Below are 16,854 nucleotides of genomic sequence, written 5' to 3'. Positions count from 1 at the left end.
CACATATACAATGGCTTGCAGTTCAAGACTAGTTATGGGGGCAGGAAGACATCGATAAACATCATGCGAGCCCACTAAAAACAACGAGACAACAATCACCTGGGGAAGCCCACCAAAATCAGACAAAGAACTAACCTTGATTTGGATTCGGATAAGAAATTTGAAAAACAGTATAACTGGGCCACCAGTTATGAAGGGAGGAGGGTAAGCAGTTTTGGAGTGGTTGAAGCGCAGGTTAAGCAGGGAGAGGTAGCTGAGCCAAGCGGAGGAAGGAGATCTGGAGGTTTACAGGCCCGCAGGCAACATCACGGCGAGGGGCATGGGGTGGCAGGCTCAACTGAAGACAACAAGACTGCAACAGCAACCCTCCACGAAGTTTGGCCACCCACAACCGCGCCCTCCACCCAACTGAAGAACCTTCACAGATTCCACAGACCAGGACCACGTGGGGATGGCAGGCCCCAGAGGACACAAATAGCGTACCCCAAAACTACAACCGGCTTACCTGGCTGGATTTCGAACTGTCAAGGAACCCTGGTTGGTGAGCAGGATCCCTGACCTCTCCTAGTTCAATTTAGTTAGGTTTTGGGGGTGGGATAAGGGTAATGGGATTAGTAGCATGATTTTCCCTCGTTATGCCGTGTGTTCCCAATTCTTAAATAAGTGTACTTTGTAGGTCTGTATAATCTCAGTGTAATCCTAATGTTATAAGTTCATTTGTGACTTCAATAAACCCAGTTTTTTTTTTCCTAGCACCAAAACCAGTTGTCTGCTGCACTTTGTCACAACCCCCAAATAACTCCAAGGTCTAGAGCCCAGGGAGTGGGAGCAATTCGGACCACTCAGAAGTCAGATGTGAAGCTGACACACACCACCAACCCCTACAAGGGCCCCAGCCTGCTTTGGGCATCCTGCAGTGGGCCAGTTCCACCCACCTCAGCCTGTTGAGCTGGAAAAGTGGGGGTAACAGAAAGAGAGGATTTGGATCAGCCAGGCGCACCCGGAGTCACTCTGGTGAATGTCCCTGGGATGTGCACCTGCTGAATCTCCTCCCTAGGGTTGCCCGATGGCTCCTGGCTGACTCCTTGAGGAGAATGGGAAGCTGGAGTGAGATCGAGCTGCCCTGTACTCCTCTCGTGTTGACACGGTTGGAGGCTAACTATGGTGTCAGCAATGGACTTCAGCCCATGCAGCAATGCAAGGCCAATGCCCTGGACCAAGGTCACCATGGCAGCTGCCATCCTATCAGTGTTGACCTTGGTGCATTGGCATGCTAGCGCTATCACCTCATGGGACTCCGCCATCGTGCATTGCAATCTGAGGGGTGCAGCAGACATCCCTTCCTGATGTTTCGGAGCTTGTCTTTGCAGATCCAGCAACTGAGTTATGACCAGATCCAGGGGCTTCAGTCATCTGACTCGAACTCAGCAGATTTCTAGCCTCCAGAAGTCTTCTGAGTGCAGAAACCTGGGAAGTCCCTGCCACCACCTGCTGTGGATCAGACAGTGTAATGTGCTCACCAGATTTTGCCCCTGAGGCCGCTCTAGAACTAAGTCCCACCGAAGTAAGTATCTCTGCACTGGTGGAGAGTATGGTGAGTGCTGTGATTGGTCTTCAGTTAGGGTGTCATCAGATTCTTCTTCCATGTCTTCCAGCCTTGAGTCAAGGACCTGGGTCGTGGACCTTTTCGGCTGCTTCCCAAATGTGACTGCGAAAGCAGAGAGAGATAATTAGTGCATGGCAGTGGCATGTGAAACAGGACACGTTACTCACAGCATGGTTGCCTGATGGATGCTGCACTGTTGGATGCTCAGTTGGTTGAGCGCTGCTGACCTCACCGTCAGCACAGGAATGTTCTAGATCATCACTGGCCAGCTAGCTGAGTCTATTTTCAAAGTCTGTGAGGGCCTTGATGTAAGGCATTCCTCCACCAGTCTGCAACCTCTCCCTTTAAGTTGTGTGCCAGTTTGTCCTTCATGAAGCCAGATGGAGAGAGTGTAAGTAGGATGCCTGCCAGGCCAGATGGTAAGGATGCCTGGTATGTGTGAGTGGTGAGTGCTGCCATGGATGGGATGAGGACACAATCCACAGGGCAGATGAAGGTGTGAGAGAGTGAATGGTGATGCCCTTGAACTGGCAGTGAGTGAGGGCCCTGTGGATGTTTGATGGGTTTCTGAGTGTGTGAGTTGAGAGTGATGAGAAGAGTGACTTACCCTGGCAGAACGGAGGAGATCATTCATCCTCTTTCGGCACTGGGCAGCTTTCCTCTTTTGTAGGGCATTGGTACTGACCACGGCTACCACCGCCTCCCATGCTGGATTGATGACCTTGCTTGCTAGTCTTCGTCCAGAGTGGGAGTAGAGGATTTCACGACAGGCCTCCACTGCACCCAGCAGGCAACCGGGGTAGGCGTCGCTAAATTTGGGGGCAGCGTGTTTCTTCCCTTTGGCAGCCATGACTTTCCAGCAGCTTCCGATCCCTCAGAGACAGCCAGCTAACTGCAGGAGCGCCCTTTAAATATGGTGTCCAGATTACTAAAGGCCACGGAGGGGTGGGCGAATCAGAGGCCACCCTGCCAGTGATCTGTAGCGTTTCCAGAGAATGCATTATTAATGAGGCAGGACATGCCAGAAACGGGACGGTATGGCACAAAAACCCATCATTGCGGCCGGCAGGTAAAACAACTTCTTTCACATCTGCTACCGCAAATCTGGGACAAGTCTTCGACTTTAACTCAGAGTTTCAGATGGTTACAAACACAGGGGAATTTACTATTGTAATTTGAAATTTCCCAGGCTACTCCTATAGCGTCCTTGCACTGGGACTTCTGAGGGGACCCCAAATGCATCTTCCAGGGTACGAACATGTGGAGACCAGAAGTTAGACTGAGTCTACAGCACAGAAACAGGCTATTTGGCCCAACTGATCTCTACTGGTGTTTAAGCTCCACTGAAGTCTACTCCTTCCTTTCTCAGTTATCCCTACCAGCATTCCCTCTTTTTCCCTTTTGCCCCATACGCGATCTGGCTTACCCTTAAATGCATCAATGCTATTTATTTCAATTATTCCTTATGCTAGCATATTGTATATTAACAGTCACTTTGTTCAACGCTTACATGCCATAATCCATATGTGGCACAACCCATGCATTTCAGGAGAAACAGAATATACAGAGTCTTTGATAACCTACATCTACATTCACCTTATGTTCATCAATTGCTCCTTGAGGTACTTCAGCACTGATTGCTCCTCAATTTTTTTCAAATGCTCAAGGTTCTCTGATTCTGGATTTGTCACTTAACTGGGAAAACACACAGTTTATCTTCATTAAATATCAGGGTCCATCCAGGTAAAAGTCATTAAGAATTTTACTCTCTAAGTATGTCATTATTTAATTTTGGAACAGAAAATGTTGAAAATACAATTGATTCGAGTACTAATGAAGGAATTCCAAATAAAACATCCACCTGTCTTTTTACTGTCATTAATTGAGAGACCTGATGTACATTTTGGGCATTTTCTGTTTTCAATTCAGATTCCAAACATTTCTTGTCTTTCCAAATAATTATTTCATTTGTTCTTGACTGGCCATTTCATAATCATAAAACAGATTATCTTTCACCCTAACAACACAACCAATGGATAATCTATAGTAAATTCCGAATTGTGAACTTGTTTCACAAATCCTTTTCATATTAAGAAGGAATAAATGACCTTGCATTAAACTGGAACCTTTCATTACCTCAGGATGTTTCAAAGTACTTTACAGCCAATATCTATCGTCACTGCTGTAATGTAGCAAATGCAGCAACCAATTTGCATAAAGCAAGCTCCCACAAACATCAATGAGATAAATAGCACATTGTTAGTGATGTTGGTTGAGAGATAAACATAGTTCAGGACAGTGGGAAGAGCTCTCCTGCACTTTAGTGTAATAAGATTTTAAGATCCACCTAAAAGTGCAGATGAGGACTTTGTTTAATGTCTTATCCAGAACTTGGCACCTCTGACAGTGCAACACTCCCACAGTACTGCACTGAAGTATGCTTTCAATGAATTAATTGTATTTTTATAATCATATTTGCATCTTATTAGGTTTTTTTGAGTATTTTGGAAAAGGAACTGCATAGTTAGTAATAAGGGATGTATAGGTTATGCAGGGTAGGCAGAATGTGGAATTGAGGCCGCAATCAGATCAGCCATGATCTTATTGAATGGCGAGCAGGCTTGAGGGGCTGAATAGCCTATTCCTGCTCCTAATTTGTATGTCAGTATGTAAGTACTACTAAAGAGCAGGGTCCTTACAATTAGCATGGCATAAAAATTCAGCCCAACTGATCCTGCCAGTGATTATGCTCGATACAAGCCTCCTCCCATCCCTCTTCACCTAACCTGAACAGAATAATCTTCTATTCCTTTCTCCCTCACTGGGCAGAATTTTCTGCCTGCCGGGTGGGCGGGCCCGACCCAATCTCCGGTGGGCGGGGAGCCGATCCCCGCCGGAGAAGCGGGCCCTGCCGGCATTTTACGTGGGCGGGTCAGTTAAGAGCGCACATCTCCCTGAGGCTAAGTGCTGCCTCAGGGAGATCGCTGACAGTTTTAAAAACATTAAAAATAGAAAAAAAAAAGCCCTTAACATGTCCCCCTCATGAGATGGGACATGTTTATAAATTACACTAAAATTTTATTCAACTTTTTAAATCCCTACATGAAACCTCATCCCACCGGTGGATGAGGTTTCATGTTTTTTCTAGTTCCCGCTGGGGCTCCTGGCCGACCCGACAACCTTAAGGTTGGACGGGCAGGTCCTTTAATTGTTTCAATGATCGTGTCAATGGCCTCAATTTGCCATTGACAGGTCAGCGGGGCCGCAGCTGATTTTGCCGCACCCCCGCCTTCCTGAAAATTTAAATGGGGCAGGATGACATCGGGGGTTCTGCCCAATGTCATCCTGCGTCATTTTATGCATCGGCGAGCGGGCCCAGCCCTCTGCTCGCCGACGTCAAAATTCAGCCCAATGTGTTTATTTAGCTTTCCTTTAAATGGAGTCTTGCTGCTTTTCTTAACTGTTTCTTGTGGTGACCAGTTCCATATTCTAACTAATCTCTGGACAAAGAGCTTTCTCCTTAATTCACTGCTAGATTTGTTACTACCGTATACTTATGGCCTTTCATTTTAATCTCCCACACAGTGGAAACATTTTCTCCAGCCTGTGCCATCAAATTGTTTCATAGGTTGGAATTTTATGGCAGTGGGATTTTACGTTCCCGCTAAACTGAATGGGCTGAATTTTTCTGTCGGCGAGTTGGGGGCGGGGCCCATTCGGGGAACCCCTAATGTCATCCCACCCCATTTAAATATTCAGGAAGGCGGGGGGACAGCGCGATCAGCTGTCCGCCCGCCGACCTGTCAATAACCAATTGAGGCCATTGACAGGGTAGTTAAATCAATTAAAGGCCCTGCCCGTCCAACTTTAAGGTTGGTGGGCAGGCCAGGAGCCCCGGCGGGCTTCTGAAAAAACATGAAACCTCATCCACCGGCGGGATGAGGTTTCATGTCGGTTTTAAAAAACTTTAACAAAGTTTCTGTGATATTTATTAACATGCCCCATCTCGTGTGACATTGTCACATGAGGGGGACATGTTAATAATTTTTTTATTTTTCTATTTTTAAACTTTCAAATACTGTCAGCGCTCTCCCTGAGCCAGCACTTAGTCTCAGGGATTTGTGCGCTCTTTCATGCGCATGCGCGAAAGAGCACGCTCTGGCAGTTGGGGAATCCTCCCCTGCCCACACAGGAAGCGCATAGTGCTTCCCGTTGGGCGGCCCGCTGGGCGGGCCTTAATTGGCCCGTCTGCTTAAAATGGCGGCGGGGCTCATTTCGGCAGCGGCGATTGGCTGCCTGCCCGCCGCTGAGCCAGTGGGGCCCGCCCGCCCATCAAGGGCAAAGTTCTGCCCAATAGAGTTTAGAATGGCTCACCATATTTTAGACCCCATCCCAACTGCAGTAGGGCCGTAAAATTCCGGTGATAATCTTAAAGCCCCCAGCAAGTCATTTCTAAAGAATGTAAGTCCCCAAACACAGCCTGTTTAATTTTTCCTGATAGGTATAATTTTTCAGTCCTGGTACCAACCTTTTTAATACTTTTTTTTGCACCTGGACCAATGTTTCAGGCACTTTAAGGGTGTTTCCCAAAAAAAGAAAAAAGTTTTTTTTTCACTCTATTTCTCTGGAAGTTAACTCAGGAAAGATAAAGTTACTAACAAATACACAACAAATATTAGTTAAAACTGAAGGTCAAACAATACTTATAAACGTGAATCAAGGTTAGGGTATACTCAGTGCAGGCAGACATGTTTTGAAGTTGAGGTGTTGCTTTGTCTGAAGTGAAGGCCATGAGGTTGTAGGGTTGTTTCTGCAGCTACAATGGCTTCCACTGTTGAATTTCCAGACGTTGCTTTAACAGGTGAGCTTAGTAGTTGGAATTAGGGTTTACAGGCACTTTTAGCTGCCTAGTTGCTTTACAGCAGATCAGTAGCTGTTATTAGATGCCTTTTTTTGTCTTTCCCTGAGTTGAGGCCGTTTCAAAATGATTCTCTGTTGATCTGCCTTTCCCCTGCCTTTCTTAATGCTTTTTTGCAGGTAAGGCAAGATGGCTGTCATTATCATGTGGTCTGACAGCATCTGAGGAGAGGAAGACAGTTAACGTTTCGAGTCCGTATGACTCTTCATCCGAACTAAAGAAAAATAGAAATGAGGCAAAGTATAAGCTGTTTGGGGGGGTGGGACAGGTAGAGCTGGATAGAGGGCCAGTGATAGGTGGAGGCAAAGAAGAGATTGCCAAAGATGTCAAGACAAAAGGACAAAGGGGTGTTGACGGTGGTGATATTAGCTAAAGGATGTGCTAATGGTGACATTAAGGGTAGAAAGCAGGATGAGCTTAGTGGGGGTGGGGTAGGGGGAAGGGATTGGAATAGGCTAAAAGGTGGAGATAAGACAATGAATGGAAATAAATTTTTAAATAATAATAGAAATAGGTGGGAAAAGAAAAATATATTAAAAACATATATAAATTATTAGAAAAAAGGGAGATCGGAAAGGGCGTGGGGATGGAAGAGAGAGCTCATGATCTGAAGTTGTTGAAGTCAAATGTTAAGTCCGGAAGGCTGTAAAATGCTTAATCGGAAGATGAGGTGCTGTTCTTCCAGTTTGCATTGAGCTTCACTGGAACATTGCAGCAGGCCAAGGATGGACATGTGGGCATAAGAGCAAGGTGATGTTGAAATGGCAAGCGACAGGGAGGTCTGGGTCATGCTTGCGGACAGACCGAAGGTGTTCCGCAAAGCAGTCACCCAGTCTGCGTTTGGTCTCTCCAATGTAGAGGAGACCTCATTGGGAGCAGCGAATGCAGTAGACTAAATTGAGGGAAGTGCAAGTGAAATGCTGCTTCACTTGAAACGAGTGTTTGGGCCCTTGGACGGTGAGGAGGGGGAAGTAAAGGGGCAGGTGTTACACCTTCTGCGATTGCCTGGGAAGGTGCTGTGGGAAGGGGTTGAGGTGTAGAGGGTGATGGAGGAGTGGACCAGGGTGTCTACCGACTCCCACAGCTACCTCGACTACAGCTCCTCACACCCCGCTTCCTGTAAGGGCTCCATCCCATTCTCTCAGTTCCTTTGCCTCCGTCGCATCTGTTCTAATGATGCCACTTTCCAAAACAGTTCTTCTGAAATGTCTTCCTTCTTCCTTAACTGAGGTTTTCCACCTACAGTGGCTGACAGGGCTCTCAACCGTGTCCAGCCCATTTCTCACGCATCTGCCCTCACACCCACCCCACCAGCCTCCGTATTCAAAGGATCATCCTCCGCCATTTCTGCCAACTCCAGCATGATGCCACCATCAAACACACCTTCCCTTCACCCTGCCCTGTCGGCATTCCACAGGGATCGTTCCCTCCAGGTTGGGGGGGAAGGAGGGCGAGTCCGGAATAAAAGCTCCCTGAAGCATTGAGAGCTGCCTCAGGGAGCTGAAGATCTAAAAAAAACAAAAATAAAGAATTTGAAAACATTAAAAAACATGTCCCCTCATGCGACTCTGTCACATGAGCAGGGACATGTTATTAATGAAATGTTAACATTTTTATTTAATTTTTAATTTCTGTCGGAACTCTCATCCCGCCCATAGATGAGGTTTCCTAAAATGTCGAAAGGCTGCTTAGCCTTTTCGCCTGCCCTCCAACCATTAGGTTGGACGAGCAGTGAAAAATTTAATTTAATGGGTGCTTTAATGGCCCCAATAGGCCTATTAATTGTCGGCAGGCGCGCTGCTGATTCCCGCTTGCGCCCGCCAACCGAAATATCACGTGAGTGCGCGATGACGTAGGGATGCTCACCTGGCGTCATCGCGCGTCATTTTATGCTCGTTCGGGTCAGGCGTGCGCTCACCTGACGAGCAAAAAAATCCTGGCCATGCACACACGCTGTAAATAGCTCCTCTCCCTGCCCTTCCCCACCCCCAACACACACACAAACACACACACATACATACAGAGTAATCAGCCTGTCTCCCCACCTCCCACACACTGTAATGCCTCTCCTACATCCCCTTCCTACATCCCCACACACACTCACACACACACACACTATAATGCCATAATGCCCTTCTCCTACATCCCCCTCCTATCCCACCCCTCTGCCCCCTCCACACACACACACATACACACACACACATACACTGTAATCAGCCCCTTTCCCCCGCTGCTTGGTCTAGTTGCCAGTGCTTGTGAAGTAGAGTTGCCCAAGCTGGGGTAAGGAGTCTGTACAACAGGCAGGAAGGAGCAGAAGCACAACAAGGTTTGAAGCCACTTCCCACCTTCCTGGTTCAATGAGATATCCTCCCGGCTTTTCCTGCACTCCAGCCAGATTAGTCAGTCAATGAGTTACCCTTGCCTGACTCTGCCTGCGCACAAACATGCGGGGCTCACTCGGCACTCACTCAGAAAAGTGCTTTCTAAAGTTAAGGAGTGCTTTGAACTCACCCCCATCTACGTCTTGCTGCTTGGGTCCAGGATCCATGGTGAATGGAAAATCTATGAGTTGTAGGGCCTGTTGAAAAGAATTCCAGATAACTGGTGTTTCCAGAATTCAGAGTTCTGGACTGGAGAAGGTCCAGTGTACAAGTTAAATATCTGCTTTTCAATTCTATGCTCCTAAAAATGGATATGAGCGCTTTGTCTACCTTTTATATGGGCTTATTAACCTGTGCCACTATTTTGTGTGATTAGTATATAAGGACTTCTCTTCTCCTCTAACCCTTTCATCAGCATCTTATTTTCCAAGGAGAAAAAGAAATATATATACTTATGTGTCCTACCAAAATGCATCAGCCGTATTTTTCTATCATGAAATCAATTTGCCAATAAAAGGATCATTCTGCAAATTTATTAATGTCTCCTTGTAGTTTGTCACAGTCCTCCTCAGTATTAACAATATCCTCCAGGTAGGTGTCTTCAGCAAATTGTGACTTTTTTAATGAGATGTGGGCGTCGCTAGCCTTAGGCCAGTATTTATTGCCCATCCTTAATTGCCCTTGGAATGCTGGTGGCGAACTGGCTTCTTGAACCGCTACACTGGGACTGTGTAGGTGCACCCACAGTGCTGTTAGGGAGCGAGTTCCAGGATTTTGACCCAGCGACAGTGAAGGAATGGCGATATATTTCCAAGTCAGGATGGTGAGGAGCTTGGAGGGGGACTTACATGCGGTGGTGTTCCCATGTGACTGCTGCCCTTGTCCTAGATGGTAGCGGTCGTGTATTGGGAAGGTGCTGTCGAATGAGACTTTGCGTGTTGCTGCAGTGCATCTTGTATTTGGTATACACTGCAGCCACTGTGCATCGGTAATGGAGGGAGTGAGTGTTTAAGTGGGTGGATAGGGTGCCAATCAAGCGGGCTGCTTTGTCCTGGAGGGTGTCAAGCTTCATGAGTGTTATTGGAGTTGTACTCATCCAGTAAAGTGGAGAGTATTCTATCACACTTTTGACTTGTGCCTTTCGGATGGTGGACAGGCTTTGGGGAATCAGGAGGTGCATTTCTCTCCACAGAATTCCCAGCTTCTGACCTGCTTTTGTAGCCACAGTATTTATATGGCTGGTCCAGTTCAGTTTCTGGTCAACTATAATTCCTGGGATGTTGACAGTGAGAGATTCAGTGATGGTAATTTAAGGTCAAGGGTGATGGTTAGTTTCTCTCTTGTTGGAGATGGCCATTTCCTGGAACTTGTGCAGTGTGATTGTTAATTTGTTCAGGTCATGCTACATATGGACATGAACTGCTTCAGTATCTGATGAGTTGCAAATAATGCTGAACATTGTGTAGTCTTCAGAGAACATCCTCCCTTCTGACCTTATGATGGAGAGAAGGTCAAAGATGAAGCATCTGGAGACGGTTGAGCCTAGGAAATTATCCTGAAGAACTCCTGCAGTGATGTTCTGGGACAGAGATGATTGATTTCCAACAACCACAACCACTTTCCTTTGTGTTGGTATGACTCCAAACAGTGGGGAGTTTTCTCCCTGATTCCCATTGACTACAGTTCTGCTAGGGCTCCTTGATGCCACACTCAGTCAAATGCTGCCTTGAAGTCAAGGGCAGTCACTCTCACCTCACCTCTTGAGTTCAGCGCTTTTGTCCATGTTTGGATTAAGGCTGTAATGAGGTCAGGAGCTGAGTGGCCCTGGCGGAACCCAAACTGAGCCTTAGTGAACAAGTTATTGTTGAGTAAATGCCATTTGATATCACTGTCGCTGATGCCGTCTATCACTTTGCTGATGGTCAAGGGAAGACTGATGGGACGGTAATTGGCTGTGTTGGAATGGTCATGCTTTCTTTGAACAGGTCATATCTGGGGCAATTTTCCACATTGCCAGGTAGATGCAGTGGTGTAGCTGTACTGGAACAGCTTGGCTAGGTGCATGGTCAGTTCTAGGGCACGAGTCTTCAGTACTATTGACAGAATTTTGTCAGGGCTCATAGCCTTTCCGCATCCAATGCCTTCAGCCATTTCTTGATATCATGTAGAGTGTATCAAATTGACTGGAGACTGGCATCTGTGATGGGGACCTCAGGAGTATTTCTGATTCCTAAGTCCAAATTATTTATGCACGTGGTGAACCACAGTGGAGCAAGCACTGAACCTTATGGGACACCACTTCCCACCTTTTGCCAGTTTGGGTAACTCCATTTAACCCCTACTCTTTGAGGCTTGACCAGGAAAGTTGTATCCAATGGGCAGTCAATGGGCTCACACCATCTGCCTTCCTCCTGATCACCCAAAATCACCTCTTCATATGTATTACTCATGTCCCCTGATGGCTAAGCAAATTTAGTCATTTAGTGGATCTAACATATTAACCAAGGAGGTTTCATACCAATTGCTCTGTGTTGACTTTGCAAGGCCAGCATTCTAGGGATGACAATAGACCCCAATACCTGAGTTAAAGGATCCAGCTTTTTGGCACATGCATTTCATTTACTCGTCTGTCAGGATTTAAATTGTACAAAGCTAAGGGGCAAAAAAGGAACTTGATTTTTTTTTATAGCAGCTTACACAATTTCAGGGCGCCCGAAGGATTTTATAGCCAATGAAACACTTTTGAAGTTTAATCTCTGTTGTAATATAGGGCAAAGAAGTAGGCATTTGCAATCACAATAAAAATGCTTGCTGTGATGTTGTAGCCAGAAAACAGGCATGATGCAACAAATTGTTTTCAATCATTCATGGGATGTCGGCATTACCAGGAAGGTCAGAATTTCTTGCCCAAAATTAATCATTCCTTAGAAGGTAGCGGTGAGCCAGTTTCTTGAACCATTGCATCTGTGTGGTGTTGGTACACCCACAATGCTTTTAGGTAAGGAGTTCCAGGATTTTGATTCAGCGATGATGAAGAAACAATGGTATATTTCCAGGTCAGGATTGTGTGTGACTTGGAGGGGAGGTGGTGGAGCTTGTTCTTTGGTAGTCATTGTCATGGGTCTGGAAGGTGCTGTTGAAGAGCTTTACCAAACACCTTTTGAAAGTCAATGTGCATAACCTCAGCTGCACTATCCTCTTTCATTCTTCTCTTCAGTGAGGCAGTGAAAAGGTATTTTTAAAAAACCCTATCAATAGAATGAATAAATGGCCAGCAAAAGAAAGGGACAAGATAATGGATGTGTTGTTAAAAAAAGCCAAGATTGCATCAATAAGCAGGCAAGCTCCAGGGTTGGAGCGTGAAAAGATATTGGACTCATGTATGAACATAACAACATAAGAAATACAAGCCTGCTCCACTATTTAATAAGTCCATGGCTAATCTTTAACTCCAACTCCACCTTCCTGCCCAATCCCCATATCCCTTGATTTCCCCTAGAGACCCAAAAAGCTATCTCAATCTTGAATACACTAAAGGGCTGAGCATCCACAGCTCTCTGAGGTAGAGAATTCAAAAGATTCAAAACTCCCTGAGTTAAAAAAAAAATAATCCTCATCTCAGTCTTAAATGATCGAAACATTACCCTGAAACAAAGCCCTCTAGTTCTAGACTCTCCATCTGGGGAAAACAATCTTTAATTGTTGCTCATATAGTAAGTTCTACAATGACACTTCTTCAGGATTTCAATTACCAATTTTTTCAAACCAGGAGAAATGTTATTCTTCTGAAACCATTTCATTGTGCAACTTTTGCACCATTCTTTTTCCAGCATCTTCCCTTTTGCAAAAGTTCAAAACAACCTAAAGAAATTAAATAAATTTGATCTATATTCCTATATATTCTAACCTAAGCAATTAAAATGTGCATTTAAAGCTTTAAAGGTTTAATACTTAGTATGCATCTGTCCACTACACGTATAGTTTGTGTAATATAGTTAGATGTGAAATAAAAACAGAAAATGCTGGAAAACTCAGCAGGTCTGGCAGCATCTGTGGAGAGAGAAACAGCGTTACTGGACAGGATTTTCCCGTCAGTGAGCGGGAGGCGGGGACCGCTTGCTGATGCGTAAAATAACGCGCGGTGACGTTAGGCAGAATTCCCAAAGTCACCGCGCCCCATTTAAATTTTCCGGTAGGCAGGGGCTCAGCAAAATCAGCTGTGCACCCGCTGACCTGTCAATGGCCAATTGAGGCCATTGACAGAGTAATTAAACTAATTAATGGACCTGCCTGTCCAACCTTAAGGTTGGCAAGCAGGTCAGGAGCCCCGGTGGGAATTAGAAAAAAAATGAAACCTCATCCACGGGTGGGATGAGGTTTCATGTAGGGTTTAAAAATTTTAATAAAGTTTTTGTTAAAATTATGGACAAGTCCCAACTCATGTGACAGTGTCACATGAGGGGACATGTCAGGAATGCGTGAAAGAGCGCACTCTCGATTTTGGGATTCCCCCTCGCCCACACAGGGAGCACACAGCGCTTCTGTGCGGTCGTCGCGTTGGGCGGGCCTTAATTGGCCTGCCCACTTAAAATGGCGCTGCGCCGCCAATTGAGGGCGCTGATCGGAAACGCGCCTGTGCACACCTGCCCATCAACTTTGCCCCCGACGGGGGGAAAACCCTGCCCAATGTTTCGAATCTGTATGACTCCTCTTCATAGCTAAAGAAAAGTAGAATTTCTACTTTTATCTACATTTTCTACTTTTTTCTGCATTTCTACGTCTCTTTAGCTCTGAAGAAGAGTCATATGGACTCAAAACATTAACTCTGTTTCTCTCTGCACAGATACTGTCAGGCCTGCTGAGTTTTTCTAGAATTTTCTGTGTTTATTTTAGATTTCCAGCATCCGCAGTATTTTGCTTTTATCAAGATAGGTGTGAAACTGATTACATGAAAAATACAGTAACAATGTAATTTAAAGGTTGGAATATTACCCGGTGATATATCAGCTTATCAGTGCTCAAATGTTCAGCTGAAATTTCTTTCCTGCTAATTTTATAGAAGAAATAAATTAGAGTCTTCACTCAAATAACAGACTGTGAAATTCTAGAGACTCATTTAAGTGCTCATATGCTGGGGTCCCAGGGTGTTTTTTAGACAGTATATAGTGTCAACTTAGTTTCATGTCAATTAACAATTAAGGGCTTAATAAGGAAATCTAAAGTTTATGGGCAGAATCTTCCTGTCGGCACGCGAGGGCGGGCCCGACATGCCAACGTGTAAAATGACGCACGATGACATCGGGCGTGCGTCCCGTGCTATCGCAATATTTCATTTTGCGGGCACACGCTGGAGTCGGCTGCGCACCCGCCGAAATGTTAAGGGCCTATTAAGACCATTAAGAAATTAATTAAAGTCCTTAAGAATGCTGCCCGTCCAACCTTAAGGTTGGCGGGCAGGTGAAAAGCCCAAGCGGTCTTAGCATTTCTCAGGAAACATCATCCACGGGCGGGGTGAGGTTTCCTGAATCTTTTATAAAATAAATAAATACACTTTCCCACCTTTACAAACATGTATCAACTCATGTGACATGAGGGGACATGTTTAAATACATTTTTTATTCGATTCTGCCATTATTTTGTTATACATTCAATCTCCCTGAGGCAGCTCCATGCCTTAGGGAGATTGCTGCGCTCTTTCGCGTGCATGCGCGTAAGAGCGCAGGCCCCAACTCTCCCTCCTCCCTCTGCCCACACAGGTAGCACTGAATGCTACTGGCTGCACATTACGCTGGGCAGGCCTTATTTGGCCCGCCCACGTAAAATGGTGGCGCACAGCCGATCGCGGGCAGCAATCGGCTCCGCGCCCGCCCCTGCCCGCTACCGCCCAGCCCGCACACCATAGGAAAAACCCTGGCCTATGTTTGATTGGAGCACTGGGCCATGAAAAAGAGGGGCTCCCATCACTTTAACAAAGCTAGAAGCTGGGCTAGAATCAGGTTCCTGCTGGGGCCACCAAGGCAGATGCAAACAGTTGTGCATATACTGCCTCTTCCACACTGTCTTCCACATGTCCACTCTCATGATGTTAGATCAGTTTGATTGGCTTTTTACCAATACAAATTTTTACCTTACTATTTTTATCTCCACCATGAGCAAAGTCCAATATAAATACTGTTATCATTACTTCACAATCGACAAGCATCCTTGCCTGATTCAAACTATTATTTAATATCCAATGCTGTTCTTTAAGTCCTAATGCTCCTCATTGCTGACATTGCTCATTAACACCCAAGATGTATTTTTGAAATCACCCAATGTCATATCAGCACACTAATTCCCTGACAGGCAGGTCTAGTAAGGTACCAGTAAGGCTCACTGTAGCCTAGGCAATTAAAAAAGAAAATCACTTACTTTTTCCAGGACACAAATCTGCTTCTTTGTCTGAGCATCAAGAATTTCCACTTCAACATAAGAAATTTTTGAATGCTTTTGTATCGCATACCGCCCAAGTTGGCCCGAAGTCAATACAAACTGAGACAGAGAAAGGAATGATTTTGTTTCACTTTGTTTACCAGGTACCATGTCCTCTTTTATAGCAGCTCCTCCTTTATGAAGTGCATACATCTCTTCCTGTTTAACTTGCCTAAAGCAGAACAGCTTGTCAAAAGGAAGACAACCGTCTAACATTTAAATAGAGACAGAGGCGAACAATGCACCAAAAGGTCATGCAACATTCCATTTCAAGTGTATAATCTTATTCGACATGACTGAAAACAGTGGCCCTCTAATCCTCTTCTATATTTAACTTGGCATTGTGTGATGTGTCAAGAATGTTCCTTTTTAATGGCAGAATAGCTTCCAGGGAGCTGACTACTTCCCATCCCTATCACCATGACTTCAAAGTGACAGCTCAATGCTGCATTGTTCAGATATTTGAGGTAGACAGAATTTAGAGCTGAGATTAACCAAATTCCATTTGTATCATTAGAAGTTAAAGGGTTAAGAACAAAACCTTATATAGTGAAACATTCTAAAGATGAATAATTTAGATCCGTAAAATAATAATTAAATCTATACATAAATAGATTGAGATGATATAACCTGCTTATCATCCTTGGCTGTAAAAATAAACAGGAGCCCTAATGGCTCAGTAATTTATCTATTAGATAGCTGAGCAATGCAGAAAAATAAAAGTTTCACATTCAGTTCCAGTTTGTGCTAAGTAAGATGATGTCAGCTGTGGCGATTTTAGGGTCATTGCAGTTGACTTCAGTGCCCATGTTAGGTTATAGAAAATTGGCCAGAGTTCACATTCCTGATTACTGTACAGAGATCTTTGCTACAAGTGAGTGTGGTTGGACATCAGGTATGAACAGGATGAACTTTTGCCATCTGCCCTCTGTTCCATGTTAGAATAGTCTGCCAACACTCATTAACAAGGATCATGAACAATGGGTATTTGGGGAAGAACTGGAAGGTACACAGCATGAGGTAAACTATACCTTAGCAGGGAGTCAGTGTCTTCAGACAATGAGGAAGTTGGCAAAGAAATTTTTTTTAAAAAACAGATCTCTAGCTGACTATTTGAGTTTGGTAATTATTATATAATAGCTTTTGTTGTCAACGGTTTAATTTTGCATTTATAGCAAATGCATTTTGAGTTTACAAACTGTAATTTACTCCTGTTTCATTTAAAGCTGTATACTTGACCTGACTTTTACTATTCATTTGAAGAATTCCAGTTACTCTATTTCACCTAGGTGTTAACTTTGAATCAGTGCTGACAATCTTGTGTCTGAGTCAGAAAGTTTTGGGTTTAGACCATAATCCGGTGATTTGAGCCTGTAAGCTAACAGTCCAATGCAATACAATACTGAGGGTGTGCTACATTGTCAGATGTGTTGTCTTTCAGATTACATTTAAATAAAGGCACCATCTACCCTTTCAGG

General features: G+C 44.8%; 1 protein-coding gene across 2 annotated transcripts in view; it reads right to left on the bottom strand.

Annotated features, from left to right (window-relative positions):
- The window catches only part of LOC144698676 (trans-2,3-enoyl-CoA reductase-like), a 205,644-nt gene extending 190,059 nt beyond the window's left edge, over window positions 1–15,585 (bottom strand). For both annotated transcript variants that reach the window (XM_078570507.1, XM_078570508.1), the window contains exon 1: window positions 15,317–15,585. In XM_078570507.1, the coding sequence (XP_078426633.1) occupies window positions 15,317–15,529 (213 nt within the window). In that variant the 5' untranslated portion in view covers window positions 15,530–15,585. The remainder of the gene's footprint in view (window positions 1–15,316) is intronic.
- Window positions 15,586–16,854: the final 1,269 nt, after the last annotated feature.

The sequence above is a fragment of the Cetorhinus maximus genome, chromosome 2 (assembly GCF_964194155.1).
Source record: "Cetorhinus maximus chromosome 2, sCetMax3.hap1.1, whole genome shotgun sequence".
In the NCBI taxonomy this organism is placed as follows: domain Eukaryota; kingdom Metazoa; phylum Chordata; class Chondrichthyes; order Lamniformes; family Cetorhinidae; genus Cetorhinus; species Cetorhinus maximus.
The sequence above is the reverse complement of the archived record's forward strand: the minus strand, read 5'-3'. Positions and strand labels throughout refer to the sequence as shown.